General features: G+C 50.3%; 1 protein-coding gene across 2 annotated transcripts in view; it reads right to left on the reverse strand.

Annotated features, from left to right (window-relative positions):
- Positions 1–1,098: 1,098 nt before the first annotated feature.
- Positions 1,099–16,550, reverse strand: part of NSF (N-ethylmaleimide sensitive factor, vesicle fusing ATPase) — a 146,567-nt gene continuing 131,115 nt past the window's right edge. For both annotated transcript variants that reach the window (XM_055133170.1, XM_055133169.1), the window contains exons 18-21: positions 8,569–8,703; positions 6,984–7,097; positions 3,276–3,331; positions 1,099–2,644 (exon numbers count right to left, since the gene is read on the reverse strand). In XM_055133170.1, the coding sequence (XP_054989145.1) occupies positions 2,599–2,644; positions 3,276–3,331; positions 6,984–7,097; positions 8,569–8,703 (351 nt within the window). In that variant the 3' untranslated portion in view covers positions 1,099–2,598. The remainder of the gene's footprint in view (positions 2,645–3,275; positions 3,332–6,983; positions 7,098–8,568; positions 8,704–16,550) is intronic.

The following is a 16,550-nucleotide window of genomic DNA, read 5'->3' on the forward strand; positions in this document are numbered from 1 at the left end:
GGAATTACTCCTGGCAGTGCTCAGGGGACCATATGGGATGCTGGGAATCGAATCCGGGTGGCCGCGTGCAAGGCAAACGCCCTACCCGCTGTGCTATTGCTCCAGCCCCACAAAAACATATTTTACAATTAATCCACCATCATGGGCCCAGAGAGATAGTACAGTGGGGATGGCACTTGCCTTGCAAACGGCCAACCCAGCTTCAATGCCTGGGTCATGTGCCCGCAGCACCATCGGAAGTTGAGCCCTGACCAGAGCCAGGAGTACGCCCCTTGCCAAAAGTGGCCCCACACAAACAAAAGTTTCAGAAAGAATGTAGACAAGTTTACATAGGATAAAATAACTCATTTTAAAATAAGGTCCTAGATTACATGAAAAGCAAAACAAAACCTAAACAAGCCTGTGTCTTGGAGCACCCAGCTGCTAGCAGTTGTCCCCTGGAGGAGAGAGGGGGGTCGGAAGGCCCTGGCTGACCCCCGCCAAGGGCGAGCCTCTGTGCCCAGGGCAGCGCTGGCTCTGCAGAGTTCTGGGCGTGTTCGTGATGGCACCTTGCCACGCTCCATCTCGGGTCCTCCTCCAGGAGGGGGTGGACAGCCTCCGGGGGGCCAAGTCCACCACCAGAGAGACACTGAAAAGGATGTTTTCGCCAAAGCCTCACTTTCTGGGGTGACTTTTTTTGAGGGGGTGTGGGCCGCACCTGGCGGTGCTCAGGCGCTCTCCCCGGGAGTCACGCTGAGCCCGGGGCCGACTGAGGCGTGTGGTCCAGCTCGAGTTCTCTCCGCCTCTGGACTTTTTTTTTTTTTTTTTGCTTTTTGGGTCACACCCGGCGATGCACAAGGGCTATTCCTGGCTCTGCACTCAGGAATCACCCCGGCAGTGCTCAGGGGACCATATGGGATGCTGAGAATCGAACCTGGGTTGGCTGTGTGCAAGGCAAACGCCCTACCCGCTGTGCTATTGCTCCAGCCTCCCAAAGGTGTGATTTGAAAAGCAAAGTCCATCATCTTCTAGTGAAACAAGGAGAGGCCTTCCTGAGTGCCTCCCCCTCTACCTGCTCACATTAGACGTGTTTTGCACAAGAAACCGGTCTGCAGCCTATTTTCAAGTATACGTACTCTTTATTGCATTCCTTCATTTGCATTAAACAATATAGCATTTTTATTTCTCAATATAGTTTTGGACACAACAAAGACGTCAGCCTCACTTCACAAGAGACAGAAGTGGGTACAAGGTGTGCTTTGTCTGGGGGGAGAGGAGCCAGGGAAGGGCTCAAACAAATAAGGGACTTGGGGCGGGGTGGGGGGTGGGACACGACCACTGGGAATCAGGGCCTTTCGCGAAATGGTCAAGTCCACGCTGTAAAAAGCCACAAAAGAAGCAGGAAATTCCAAACAAAGTAGGTTTGACGCATGAGTCTTGCAAAAAGGACACGGAGAGTTAAGATCTGGGGACCGTCTGCCTTCGGCGGCCAGTGGCCCGCAGCCGGAAGCAGCCCACGACCCTGCCCACCCTCTCTGCCCGGGGTCTTCAGCAGCACAGGGGCGAGAGTGGCCCGCTACTAAACTCCCGTCGCCGACAGGATGACTGGACTTGGTGACCCCCTTCCCCCAACACACACACAACACACCGACAGCCCTGCCCGATGGGAGGCAGAGGGCAAAGGAAATGTGTTCTGAGAACTGGAATGATGGTCAGAGCAGAGGCGAGGAGGGAGTCGGGCGGAAAGTGGCTCGTTTAGATGCCAGGCAGCGCAGCTGATCGGCTTAAAGCGAAGGGCACATCCTAAGTCAACAGATTTGGGGGGAGCGAAGGCAAGGGGCGGCCCTATTAGCCTCAGTTACTCTACAAGGAGCGGGCCCACTTGACAGGGATGTTCCTTGGCGCGGAGGACTGGGGGTGGCGGGCGTTTCCACTCCTTCTGGCCTAGGGGCACACCCTTCTCCACACAGCCCTGTTCCTAGGTTCCTGCAGGGGGGGGTGGGGAAGGTGAAGGGGTGCCACAGCCACTCGGTTCTCTCTGACTCTCTCTGAAGATTGCACCTGGGAACAGCCTCAAAAGCCACTGAGCGCAGCAGTGTTCTGTCAGATGGAAGTGACAGCCAGCTTCCCTGGGACCCTTGAGCCCCAGACCCCGCTGCGCTCTCCCGGCTCGCGCTATTCTGGGCCCATAACATTCCCTCGAACAGGCCAAGTGCTGTTCCGCTACATGAAGTGATTCCTTGAGAGTTTTGGGGGCGGCGGGAGGTGGGAGTGGAAAAGGTAGTGTTCACAAAGACAGTAGGGACTGCGCCCCCGACCCTCTACACACACGCACACACACGCGCACACACGCACACGCACACACGTACGCACACACACACCTGAGGACTGAGGAAGAAGGAATCATTCAGCTGGCACGGAGGAGGAAGCACGGAATTCTATAGTGAATGGAAACCTGCCACCAGGCCGCGGCCGAGCGCGGGGAGGGGAGGGGCGCGGATTGCACGGGTCATGCGGGGGCGAGCACGGGTGGAGGCGGGACACGTTTCACTGAGTCCAGTTTCTTGAGGGAGCCGAGGGAAGCGCCGAGTCCCTCTTCACCTCGGTCGCGTCTCGGGGTCAGTCTGTGCCTGAGAAGAGCTCGCTGTCGTAGTCCAGGGGACGGCTGGAAGACACCAGGGCATGGGAGAGCGTGAGGGTCTGCGCGCGGCTGATGGTCCCAAAGACCACTAGAAGCTTCTCCGCAGGGCCACTCTGCTTCCCTCACTATGCATTTACTAGAAGGCGCGTTAAAAACAAAACGAAAAAAAGGGCCCAGTTCCATGCATTACAAAGCAGAGTCCGACACATATATACCGTTCAGTGTCTTCCTGCCTTGTGACAGGGAAGCTTTGCGAAGCAGGAAAGGGAGAGCAAACCACCAGTGCAGCCCGCGTCCTTGCTGGATCTCTGGGGCCTACAACACAGCAAAGAATTCTAATAAACAGGAAAAAGGGTGTCCGGAGACTCGAGCCTCCCAGTCTACGGGCACTGCAGGGCGTCGCGCACGACGAGGCCCTGGGCTTTCACCGTGCTGGGTTTGGTCGAGGGTCTGGAGTGGGGCTGGAGAGAAAATACGGTGGGTAGAGCGCTGGCCGCGCATGCAGCCAACTTGGGTTCGATCCCTGACACCCCATATGGTCCCCTGAGCACTGCCAGGAGTAATTCCTGAGTGCGATGCTAAGAAGTGACCCCTGAGCATCGCCCGGGGTGGCCCCCAAACTAAAAAAATAATAATAAAAAAAAGAAGTACTTACGTTCCTTCTTCTCGTAAAAGGGCCAAGAATTTTCTCACTCGATATTCCGCATCCATCTAGATACAATGGAAGAAGGGAAGAAGGTGGGTCAATGGGAAGGTGGGTCTCCGAATAACTGCGCTGATTTGCTGCCACGAGAGGCTGTTTCGTACCTGTAGCCATTATTCACTGAGCCACAGAAACGTGTTACCTGCTCATGACCAGCATTCTGGCAGGCAGCAAGGCCAAGTTCATCCCTGAGAGGAGGAACGGGATTCTGTAGCATGGAGCGCTGCCGTGCGCCGAAGGCCCAGCGGGCACGTCAAAGGCACCTCACCTCGGCCAGGTGCTCCCTTAGCCGGTGCCGTGTGAGGGGCACAGCACTGCACAGAGGAGAGGCAGGCGCCAGAGGGGGGCAAGATGACGGCCCCTCTGGGCATTCACCAGCGTCCAAGTCACAGGACTGACCTAAGGCTTCAAAGTGAGACCAAGCCTGAAGAAACCAATGGAAGTTGAAGTGGTGAAAATACAGCTGATTAATTCTCCATAACTTAGCTTTGCTTCACCTGGCCAGGTTTTTTTCTCTACAATTATTCTAAAATTTAAAAAAAAAAATTGTGCTGAAACAAACAAAAAAATGCAGAGAGGCGGTGAATTCCTCTGACATGACGGCCAGAGCCTAGTCTTCTGTAACTGAGCCCGTCGTGAATCTGAGAAAAGTGGGGGTGCTCGGATCAGGGGCTAGGTCACGTCCTTACTATCCTTCCTCATTCTCACCCTCTAGTCACCTTTCTACCTACTTAACTATGTTTCATTTTCATGGGTCCACTGCAGAAGTGCAGTTATTTAAGTGCAGTTATTTAAAGAATAATCTTTTTTTTTTCTTTTTGGGTCACACCGGCGATGCACAGGGGTTACTCCTGGCACTGCACTCAGGAATTACTCCTGGCGGTGCTCAGGGGACCATATGGGATGCTGGGAATTGAACCTGGGTCGGCCGTGTGCAAGGCAAACGCCCTACCCGCTGTGCTATTGCTCCAGCCCCTAAAGAATAAACATTAAAGACAGCTTTAGTTCATTCCGATATCGTTTTTTTTTTGTTTTGTTTTGCTTTTTGGGTCACACCCGGTGATTCACAGGGGTTACTTGTGGCTCTGCACTCAGGAATTACTCCTGGCGGTGCTCGGGGGACCATATGGGATGCTGGGAATCGAACCCGGGTTGGCTGCATGCAAGGCAAATGCCCTACCCGCTGTGCTATTGCTCCAGCCCCTAAAGAATAAACACTAAAGACAGCTTTAGTTCCTTCTGATATGTTTTTTTTTGGGGGGGTGACACCTGGCAATGCACAGGGGCCACTCCTGGCTCTGCACTCAGGAATTACCCCTGGTGGTGCTCAGGGGACCATATGGGATGCTGGGAATCGAACCCAGGTCGGCCGAGTGCAAGGCAAACGCCCCACCCGCTGTGCTATCTCTCCAGCCCCATCCTTCTGATATGTTTTTATTTTTAAATTCTTGTTGTATTTTGATTTGGGGTCGCACCTGGTGGTGCTCAGGGCTTACTTACTCCTGACTCTGTGCTCAGGACTCACTTCTGGCGGGCTCTGTATTGCGGGGGACCATACAGGGTGCCGGGAACGGAACTCAAAGTTAGTTGTGTGCAAGGCAAACACCCTACTTGCTGTATTATCACTCCGGCCTCAAATGTTTATTGTAAGAAAACACACCTAAGTATAAATAAATAAATAAAGCAAGCAAGCAAGCAAGCAAGCAAGCAAGCAAGCAAGCTCAGGGCAGGAGTCTGTTTCCTAAGAGAGACCTCACTGCCCTCGGCTTTTAAATGCAGCTGCCGGGGGGGATGTGCAACGGGGACCCCCTCCCCTCAGCCTCTGAGGGGAAAAACAAAACAAAACACAACAAAAAAACCCTGTGATTTCTTCTGGCCTATACCAGAAAAACAGAAGTTTCAAATGTATCAAAGTTAAGAGGTCAGACTACAAAGGACTTTGAAAAAAAAAAAAGTGTGAATAAGCTAACAAAAGAAACATTTTTCCCTCTTTGGGAATAGAATTACATATGAATCAATTGTCAAGTTCTTCAAAAAAAAAAATGAAGGAAAGAAAGAACTCGAACTGGCTGCAGCGCCGTCGGAGTCAGCACTTGCCGGTCTTCGCCCATTAAATATATTTAATATGTGTGAGCAACGACTTACCGACTTGCCTGTAGCTATGGAATTAAAAGTCGAGAGAAAGGGAGGAAAAAAGTAATCTAGATAAATGACTTTATTCCCTCAGGTGACATCCAGTCAGAGCAGATCCTCAGAGCCCTGCAAGTTTTAACAGAATCGGGTGGCGCGCACCGCCAGGCGACATGACTGGGATTCTGCGCGGCTGCATAGCTCGGCGCTGGGGCCCGATGTCTCTCGGGCACATCTAAGGCGAATTCACTCAGCTGCACGAAATCCATTTGACGTGAGGGGGTTCAAGCTCCGAGAGGCCTATGAAGTGTCAGCGGCTGGAGATTAGGCCTGAGTGCCTCACTCTCGCTTCCTACCTCACCTACAGCAGGGCTATTAGCTTCATCACTGACCTGCAGGCGGGGAAGGAAGGGCTGGGGTAAGGGAGGGAACTGGACGAGAAACCCACATAGTTTCTTCTATGCAATTACTGGAGGGAAAAAAAAAAAGAAATCGTGCTGAAACTGGGGGGTGGGGGGCGTGAGGGGGGAGAGATGAAGCGAAGAGTGGCGCTGACTATCTGACAGATTTATCTTCTTCCAGGGAAAGCGCCAGGACATCTGTACGTCCGACGTTACCGAGAACAATCCAACGTGAAGTCATTAGCCTGCAACTCTAATTTATGATTCATACGGGGGGCGGTGGGGGGGGGCGGGAATTGGCTTCGAAACAGTCCAGTTGAAAGTTCACTAGATTAGATGTCGAGCTGCTGAAAGCCAGAGTTTTCATTTTAAAATAAACTTCCCAACAAAGGCAAAAAACAAAAACAAACCGACAGAGAGACAAGCCCCAACGGCAGGCAGGTCCTGGCCGCCCTCTGCGTGCAGCCGGGGAGCAGGCCTGGGAGCTCGGCGGGTTCCTTCGACGGAAGGCTACCCGCTGTCCTCAAGCTACAGGCTGTGCACCTGCCAAGGATGCCCAGGGCCCCCAGAGCCGAAGAGCTGTGGTCGAGCTGGTACGTCAAGACAAAAAGGAGATTCGGGATGGGCACGGGGCACAGGGCGGGGGGGCAGGGTGGAAATCCGGAGCAGAAGGCACGGGCTCAGTGTTCTGAGATCCTGGATGCTTCAGCTCCACCGCAACTTGCAGGAAGTCCTGGAGTCCAGTCACAAGAACCAACAACGCCCGGGGCTAATCCCTACAACTCAATTAGCTGCTCCCTTAAAACAGCCTTGACCTCGAGGGACCAAGCCATCTCCCCTCCATCAGCGACAGTCCAGTGGTCCTGGACAACTGCACAGCAGTCTGAGCCCCGACAGAGATGCAGAGGGCTGGTTCTGAGATCCCATGCGTTTGAATACGCTTCCTGCGACTTGCGAGTTTCAAGAAGGGAGAGAGAGAAAAGTTCTACTACATGTATCGGTTGCTCATATCGGAGCCTGAATTCAAAGATAATACAGGAGAACTATAGCGGAACTGAAACCTCAGCAGAAGGAAACAAAAAAATACACCTCCTGGTAAACCAGGAAGCTTCAGTGTGGGAAATCTTACCTGTAGGGACATCTCAATCAGCATCAGCAACTTCTTGATTCCTATCCAGACCTTTTTCCCTTTGACTTGCTGGGCGATGGTGGTGCGCTCCTTATCTTTGAAGTTGCCCAAAAGCTAAACATGAATAAATGAATGAATCAATGACCAAGACAATGAAGACGCCCCCAGTGGCAATTCACATTTACCTCAGAGGAAGGACCGGTGATAAGAAACTACCTCACTGCTTTAAGCCCACGGGGTGCTGCTCCTTTTTAAACATCTAACCTGACCTTCCAGAACCTTCTTAGGGCCTCTTTCTGAAAGTGAATCTGGTACCTCAAACCCTAATTTCTCATGGCATCCATTATCATTTAGAGGCACAGTTGCAGGGCCTGTGCAGTAAGCCCTGAGCACTGCCACGTGTGGCCCCCAAACAAACACAAACAACAAAAAAACAACGCAAAAAAAAAAAAAAAGATCAGTTACAATTTTTAACATTCCTTTCTAGGAACAAGCTGTATGTGTTGAAGCAGACTAAATTTAATTCTCTTTCCCAATCCTGGCACAAAAGCTGCTCAAACAGGTACCCGGGAGACATTTATCATATGGATAGTTTCTGTTTTGTGGGGAATGTGGGCCAACTGTAAGGCCCGGGGGATTTTAAGGCATTTTCCTGACACGGCAGAACATTAGACCATATTTTCTAACAGATCTGAAGACATTTGTGTATGCTGCCAGTAATCCAACATTTGATAGACATATTTAAAAATAAAAAGAATCTCATCCTCTGAGCTGGGGTGATAGTACACTGGGTAGGGCGTTTGCCTTGCAAGCAGTTGACCTGGGTTCGGTTCCCAGCATCCCATATGGTCCCCTGAGCACCGCCAGGAGTAATTCCTGAGTGCAGAGCCAGGAGTAGCCCCTGTGCATTGCAGGGTGTAACCCAAAAAGAAAGAAAGAAAGAAAAAGAAAGAATCTCATCCTCAAAAAAATAGATAAAAAATTTATATATTATAAACTCATTAATAAAGCTGTTTTTTTTTTTCCATTGGCTACACCCAGAGGTGCTCGAAGATCACTCCTGACAGTGTTCCCGAGTGACCATATGGGATGCTTGCGAGCGAATCTGGGTCAGCTGTGTGTAAGGCAAGCGCCCTACCCACTGTCCTGTCTCTCTGGCCCCTCAAGCAGTTTACTTCTAAAGCCCACTTTAAGCTCCGAAGACCTATTTCGATTTATTACATGCGACTAGATGGGCTGGGAGATAGAGACATGACTAGAGTTTTCTATCTATTGATCATTTCTTCACCCCCTTTCCAAGTACCTCTGCCACGTAACCTGGAGCGTTAGTCATGCTGGGCCTGGCGTGAGTCACGCCTGGCACGGTGTGAGTTCGCATGCTGGCTCTGCTGAGCCAGTGATGAATTCACTCTCACCGATACCATCTCCTCTTCTAATTCCCGAGAATGACTGAAAGTGCGTGCCAGGTCCCAGGTTCGAGGTTAAACAAACGCACCGCCAGCTGCGCTGTCTGGGGCGCTTGGCAGCACTTCCGGCCCCACGCCCTCCTTATCGGCAGGCGCCCGGGTGGCCGCGGGGCCCTCACCTCCAAAGCCTCCATGAGCTGCTCTCCTGTGGCGATGTTGGGCACGTGGATGGAGGTGCTGAAGGCATTAAGCATCTCCATCTCCTGAAGGACATCTTTGCGGCTAGTGGTCCCAATGATGAGAAGCTTGCGGCCCTGGTCACAGGGAGAAACCATGTTAAAGACGTGTAAGACGGGGCTGGAGAGACAGCCCAGCAGGGTCCTCAGCACCCCATATGGTCGCCTGAGCACCTCCAGGAGCGATTCCCGAGTGCAGAGCCTGGAGTAACCTCTGAGCATCGCCAGGTGTGGCCCAAAAACAAAACAAAACAAACTGCGTAAGAAAGGGCTCCCACGGAAACCAGAGTAAGCTGGAACGCGATCCATTTATTCATTTCATTTTCATTTTGATTTGGGGCCCCACCTGGCTGTGCTCAGGGATCACTCCTGGTGGGGCTCAGGGAACCTGGTGCCAGAGACTTGGACCAGGGTCAGCCCCATGCAAGGCCAGAACCTTCCCTGCAGCATGACCTCACCGGCCCCTCCAGTTCTTTAATCATAGAAAGCAAATGAAGAGGTTAAGAAAAGGAAACATTCAAAACTGTCCTCACGACAATTTTTAGACAAACTATCAACAACATGGCTCAGAGAAAGGCAGTCACTAGCTTCTCTTTGGCATCAGTGAGGTGAAGGACCCATCAGCGGGGGTGGCCATGCAAAACAAGCAGCCTCAAATGCGGGTCTACGTCTGGAATTCATCCACCCCAGACAACGCAGCACAGCACTGGAAGAGGTGAAGGGGTGCAACATGAATGCAGGGGTGGGCGGACACAACATGAACACAGGGATGAGGTGGACACAACATGAACGCAGGGATGAGGTGGACACAACATGAACGCAGTGGTGAGGTGGACAACATGAATGCAGGGGTGAAGTGGATACAACATGAACGTAGGGATGAGGTGGACACAACATGAATGCAGGAATGAGGTGGACACAACATGAATGTAGGAATGAGGTGGACACAACATGAATGCAGGGGTGAGGTGGACACAACATGAATGCAGGGATGAGGTGGACACAACATGAACACAGGGGTGAGGTGGACACAATATGAATGCAGGAGTGAGGTGGATACAACATGAACGTAGGAATGAGGTGGACACAACATGAACGCAGGGATGAGGTGGACACAACATGAACGCAGTGGTGAGGTGGACAACATGAATGCAGGGGTGAGGCAGACACAATATGAATGCAGGGATGAGGTGGACACAACATGAATGTAGGGGTGAGGCGAACACAACATGAACACAGGGGTGAGGTGGACACAACATGAATGCAGGGGTGAGGCGGACACAACATGAATGTAGGGGTGAGGTGGACAACATGAACGCAGGGGTGAGGTGGACACAACATGAATGCAGGGGTGAGGTGGACACAACATGAATGCAGGGGTGAGGTGGACATAACATGAACGCAGGGGTGAGGTGGACACAACATGAATGCAGGGGTGAGGTGGACACAACATGAACACAGGGGTGAGGTGGGCAGAACATGAATGCAGGCTGCTCAGGGCCCCAGCACAGCAGGGACAAGCATGGAGTTTTATGGATTTGTCTCATGGAATTTTTTTTTCCTTTTGGTTTTTGGGCCACACCTGGCTCTGTGCTCAGGGGAACCGTGGGCGGGTGCCAGGGATGGAACCAAGGTCCCCGCCACAGCCGCGTGCTAGGCGCGTGCCTTAACCTCTGTACCACCTTTCCAGCCCCGAATCTAATTTCTAACCCAAAGTAAACAAAAAGAGACTTAAAAACATGATAGGGCTCATGCCACCAGTATTCTTCCTTTCTCTTGCTTTTCAACACTCTGAGGTTTTCTTCCTGTATTTCCTATTCTCTTTAATTACAAGGTCGCACTATTATTTTTGGAATTTTTGTTCTCAGCTTGAAATATTAGTTACTTCCTTCCTATCAAGGAAAATGTGGGTTTGGTATAAGTTTTTCTCTCCCCCCTCCTCTACATACCTCTTTTCCCTGCCTTCCAATGTAGCTATTTCACAATTTCCAGTTAAGTCTATATTCAGTATTCATCACTATATAAATGACTTACAGTTAAGTCATGTGGTGTACTATTAAATTTCCCTTCTTGGGCAAGATTTTGTTTTTATTTGGGTTAATAATTAGTTTATTAGGTACCTATCACAAGTTCATCCCTAAACAAATATAATCACAAAAAATCCTTACAGTCTGTCCGAACATACTACATTTTTTCTATTTGCCTCAGACACGCTGTCATCCTCTCTTCTCAGATCTCAAACTCTCAATCAGAACTGATTTCTGGGCCTGCCACACACCTGTGCTTCTAGAAGTTTCCTCTCGGACCCCCCATGTCACCTAGCCGCCCTCATTCCCTCTCGTCTGTGGAACACGTACTTTAAGTGCTTCCTGAAACAGGGTGGACAGGAGGTAACAATACGGAGACTGGGAGGGTCTGGAGAAGCCTCGACCCCAGACTTCAGACCATACTCGATCTACAGGTGAGAACCTGGCTGGGCAGAGGACCCAGGAGAAGTGGAGGCACCCTCCTTGTGGCCGGCAAGAAGATGGATGCTATTCTGATGATTTGATTCTTTGTTTCTTTTTTAGATGTAACCAGAATCACCTGAGTGCAAGGCAAGCACTTAACACCCCTAGTATCTTTCTGCAGCACCCCCCCCATGTCATTTTTTTTTCTTTTAGGGTCATATGCGGTGATGCAGAGGGGTTACTCCTGGCTCATGCACTCAGGAATTACTCCTGGTGGTACTCAGGGGACCATATGGGATGCTGGGAATCGAACCCGGGTCGGCCATGTGCAAGGCAAACGCCCTCCCTGCTGTGCTTTCGCTCCAGCCCCAGGGACAGATAATTTTTAAGGTGTCTTTTCTTCAAGAAGGAACTGTGGTATGGAGACCAGCTAGGAGGAAAGAGGAAATCCGGCAACTTGCCGCTCTGTGGGTGGAACGAGAGTGCGGTCACACGCAGGACAAACACAAAATCACCCCTTTCGTATGAGGGACATAAAGAGACACAGTAAGGGGGTAACAAATGGCCGCTGGCAGCAGCCCTGGGGCTCACATTGCAGATGGGGATTTGCTCAGGGGTGGCTCGGGGCTGGGAGGGGGTCACGGGACACTGGGGGGCTGACGCTGACACTCGGGGGGTGGCTGGGGTGCTGGAACACTGTGTGCCGGAAACGCTTATTACCAGCACTGTAAATCACGGTACCTAAAGGTACCTAAATAAAAACGGAAAGAAAAGAATCTTTTCTGGATCTGATGTTCTATCACTGCACAGTGCCTCAGGATATGTCTTTCTCTCGGTTCTGCTGGCACTAGACGGCTCTTTTCTAACCTGGAAACTCCAGTCACTCAATCATGCAGCCTTTCTTTTAGCTTTCCTTTCATTTGTTTTCTGCTCCTATTGTATTTTCCTGGAATCTCCATTCGCTGGAGACTGTTCTAGGAGCCCTAATCTCTGAGTTCCTTTTCTTTTTTCTGTTTCTGGGTTTTCCTTCTTTTTATAACACTTTCAAAGTCAACAGCAACTTTTTATTTTTATATTTTTTCTATTTTTTTTGGTGGGGAGGGAGTAGTGTTGGGTCACACCCAGTGACCATGCCACGCTCAGGGGTTACTACTCCTGGCTCTGCACTCAGGAATCACTCCTGGCGGGCTTGGGGGACCATATGGGATGCCGGGGATCGAACCCAGGTCAGCCGCATGCAAGGTAAGCTCTTTATCTCCTGTATTATCTCACCAGTCCATATTAAGTTTTTCTGTATTTTTCTTCAAAAGACTTTTTCCTTTTTTTTTTGTTTTTGTTTTTTAGTAACCAACTGGCAATGCTCAGGGCTCTGGTTCTGAGCTCAGGGACAACTCCTGGTGGGGTTCAAGAGACCATACGTTAGGGTGCTGGGGATCAAACCCAGGAGGGTCACATGCCAGGCAAGATCCCTCCCTCCCTCCCTCCTTCCCTCCCTCCCTCCCTCCCTCCCTTCCTTCTTCATTTTCTTTTTGTCACACCCAGCGATGCACAGGGGTTACTCCTGGCTCTGCACTCAGGAACCACTCCTGGCAGTGCTCAGGGGACCATATGGGATGTTGGGAATTGAACCCGGGTCGGCCGCGTGCAAGGCAAACACCCTACCCGCTGTGCTATTGCTCCAGCCCCGATGCTGGATTTCTTAAAATGCTTCTGTCTGCTCTCTGTTTTGTCTCTGTTCACTGCTGAGTTCTTCTGCTCAGTGCCTGGAGATAAATGTGATGACCGTTTATCTACATGAACTAAACTAGCACCTGCGAACGCAGTCCAGACACTAATTATTACTCCACGGGGATCGGAAGAGACGTGGCTGCTTACTGAGGGTCCCTCCGAGGTCAGGAGATGCCCATTCTCCCCGACAAGACTCTTCCGGTTTTTCCGCATGCCACAAAAACCTCATTCCCAGCGTTCAGAGATGACGGGGTGCCGGAAGCTCCACATTCGGTTCAGAAACGGACTCTCTTTTCATTCATTCCCCTTGCAGCCTGGCATCCCTACAGATCAATCTCTTCTCTTAATAATTTTCATTACAATCCTGAGAATTAAGTACCAGTGTGATCACTAAATTACTGGTGGAGCTATGGAGTCCCACAGATGTTCATGGTCAAATAATTAAGAAATGACGGAGTCAGGAACAGAAACTAGACCTGTATTCAAAATTTTATGTGGTCCTTTTTCATGAAGAAAAACACATAAGGGGGAAAAAATAGTTCATTTTTAGGGTTGGAACTCAAGGCTTTGGATGCAAGAGGTGCCAAGGTCTGTCCCTGATGCAGCATCCCTGACCCCTGCCATTGTGCTGTCCGGCATCTGGGCCACAGAAATATTGCATCATCGGCCCCAAGTACTGAGCCCAGTGGACCAAGGAACACCGAAGAGCCACACCGTGGTCCCTGGTAACGCCCAGGGGTGCCGACCCTCTCCCCCAAATGGTTCACTCGGGAAATGGAAGTAGAATGAATTTTAAACGGAGGCTACTTGATTGATGGTATATACTCATTTCACAGAGAAGTCTTTATCAATAAACCTATCCAGGGATCTGAGGAGCCAATGACATCAACATAAATGTAGAAATAAAGAAGTGCAATAGAAACAAACATAAACCACTATTATCAAAATGCATGCTAAGGGCCAGAATGATAGCACAGCTGGTAGGGCATCTGCCTTGCATGCGGCCGACCCAGATTCGATTCCCAGCATCCCATATGGTCCCTCCATGCACAGCCAGAAGTAATTCCTGAGTGCAGAGCCAGGAGTAACCCCTGAACATCGCTGGTGTTAAACCCCTCCCCCCAAAAAAAGAAAACAAAAAACATGCTAAGCTTCCTCAATCTTCCTCATTGTTTTTGTTCATTTGCTCTGCCAAGAATGGAACAAGCACCAACATAAAGGCCTCGCACAGAATAAGTTCAGAACTTCTGGTACAGTGAGTGACTGGTATACCAGTTGACTGCAAAGAACACGGGCTAGAACTACATTCATCTACTTACTGATTTATTTTTGTTTTTTGGGCCATACCCAGTGGCTCTTGGGGGCTACTTCTGGCTCTGTACTCAGGGACCTGCTCCTGGCCGTGCCTGGAGGGGCCATGTGGTAGTGGAGATCAAATCTGTGTCTCTTTCGTGCAAAGCATGTGTCTAGCCCAGAGCTAGAACTCTCTTATTCGTGAAACACAGAAGCTAAAGGAATCATTACCATCACCATGAAATCAACTGAAAAATTAAATTATATTCTTCACAGGTGTTTACCAAGTTCCTCGATGAGCCTGAAATGGGTTTGTGTATGAAGAGCTACCAGAGAGAACACGGCAAGAGCGACAGGTATGGCATGCGGCACGGAATGTCACAGGAGAGGGGGGCAGAGGGCAGAGAAAGCTGTGCTCGCCAGAGGAGCTGACACCGGATCCGAGTGTTAAGGAACGAGGAGGCTGCTTAGGAAGAAGGAGAAGGACATTCTAAGCCAGGAGTGGGTGGATATATTTAAGTCCAAAGGCAGAAGCAGAGTAAGATACTGCTGATGCCGGAGGCATAGAGCAAAGACCAAGAAACCTGTTCTGGGGGCTGGAGCGACAGTACAGCAGGGAGGGCGCTTGCCTTGCATGGGGCTGACCGGGGTTCGATACTGGGTATCCCATATGGTACCCCGGGCACCACCACCAAGGACTGATTCCTGAGTGCAGAGCCAGGAGTAAACCCTGAGCACTGCTGGGTGTGGACCAAAATTAAAAAGAAAAGGAAAGAAAGAGAGAGAGAAAACAAAGAAAGAGAAAACCCAAACTTGTCCTATAAGAGAAAAGTGACACTTTCACACTCAAAAACTTGCTTTGAAGGCACAGGGGAGGGACTGTCTCCAGTATGGTCCAAGCGAATGCCACTGTCCTCCCCTGGCATCTCGGGGCCCTGTTCCACTCCCACTCTCTCCTCTGGACCTGGAAGCTCCCGCAGCACCAGTCCTTCATCCCAGAGGGCTGGAATTTCTCGCCTGCTATTAGCTAATAGCGACTGGGCTCCCGGGAGTGTTGAAAGACTGGGAAAAGTCGAGGAATGGCTAATGGAGACGCTAATTTGTGTTTTGCTTTTCTGCTTGTTGAACAAGCCGGCAAACACACCGCGGAGAGGTCACGGCCCAGGCAAGTTCAGGCCTCGACTTGTGAAGCATCATCTTTAAGAAAACACCGAAAAACATTAGCAAATAATTAAACTGTGCCGGGCCATTTTGTGTATTAATGAGTGGTAATTCTCGGGAGGAGGCTTCCTCCTGGAGACACGGCTCTGAACGTACTCGTGTCAGAAACTCCGTGGGAAATGTTCTGGGAGAAGTGGCCGGTGGCACGGAATGGGAATGCCAGTTTTAAAATTAAAAGTGGGGGCCGGGGCCTGAGACAACAATACAGTGGGGAGGGGGCTTGCCTTGCACATGACTGCCCCAGGTTTCATCCCTGGCACCCCTTTTGGTCCACCAATTATCACCAGGAATAACTTCTGAGTGCAGAGCCAGGAATAATCCCTGAGCACCCCCCACCTCCAAAAAAAAAAAAACCCAAAAACCAAAACACCAAGACCCCACCCCAATCCACAAAAACAGAAACTAAAAAGTGGGGCTCAACCCAAGTGGGGCCATCCAACTCGCCCTGGATTCTCCTGGCCCCAACACGCTCCTGGTGGAAAGAAAAGGAGAGCAAGAACTTATTTCGGGGGGTAGAAACATTGTTCCCAGCACCCACTTTACTGAGATGTGCTAGTCTCGATGCAATAAAAGAAAAGGCTTACATAAAATGACTGTATGCCAATCGGATTATGACCGACACTGTTCCAAGGTTAAATAAGTATTAGTTAGCTCATTCTTAGCACCATAGGAAGCAACTCAGGTGAAAACATTACCATGAAAAAGGCAGGGCCCGGTCAGGTGGTGATCCTGCAAAAAACCCTCCTCTTTACACGCCGAAGAATGGGGACAGCAGTAAGCAGCATCTAAGCCTTTTGCCACACAAAGGGCTAACCAGATAATCCACACCCTTTCAAGGGTCCTGCCCATTGATTGGCCCCAATAAACTGATTTGTAACAAAAGTTCATGTGGAAGAAAGCTTTTTTCCCCCCTCTCTCTCTCTCTTACTTCAATAAAAATGCCACTGATATAATACTGCAGTGAAATGGAAGGGCTGATTTTAACCTATGAACAAAAAGTAAAGTCAGTTATGCAGTAAAGAAAGGAGCGTCTTTGCATATATTCAATGCCGAGCAAGTGGAATACAGCCTTGGTAAGAAGAATTAACTCTGAACAATTGGAAACTCTGAAATGGATTAAGAAGTGAGCCTAAAAGAGCCACTCAGAAAGAAGTGCTGTGTCGGGGCCTCAAATTCTATTTTGGGGTGGTTAGAATTTGAGGTTTTTGTAAGCGGGAGTGGAAAATTGCTGAA

The sequence above is a fragment of the Sorex araneus genome, chromosome 3 (assembly GCF_027595985.1).
Source record: "Sorex araneus isolate mSorAra2 chromosome 3, mSorAra2.pri, whole genome shotgun sequence".
NCBI classification, from domain to species: domain Eukaryota; kingdom Metazoa; phylum Chordata; class Mammalia; order Eulipotyphla; family Soricidae; genus Sorex; species Sorex araneus.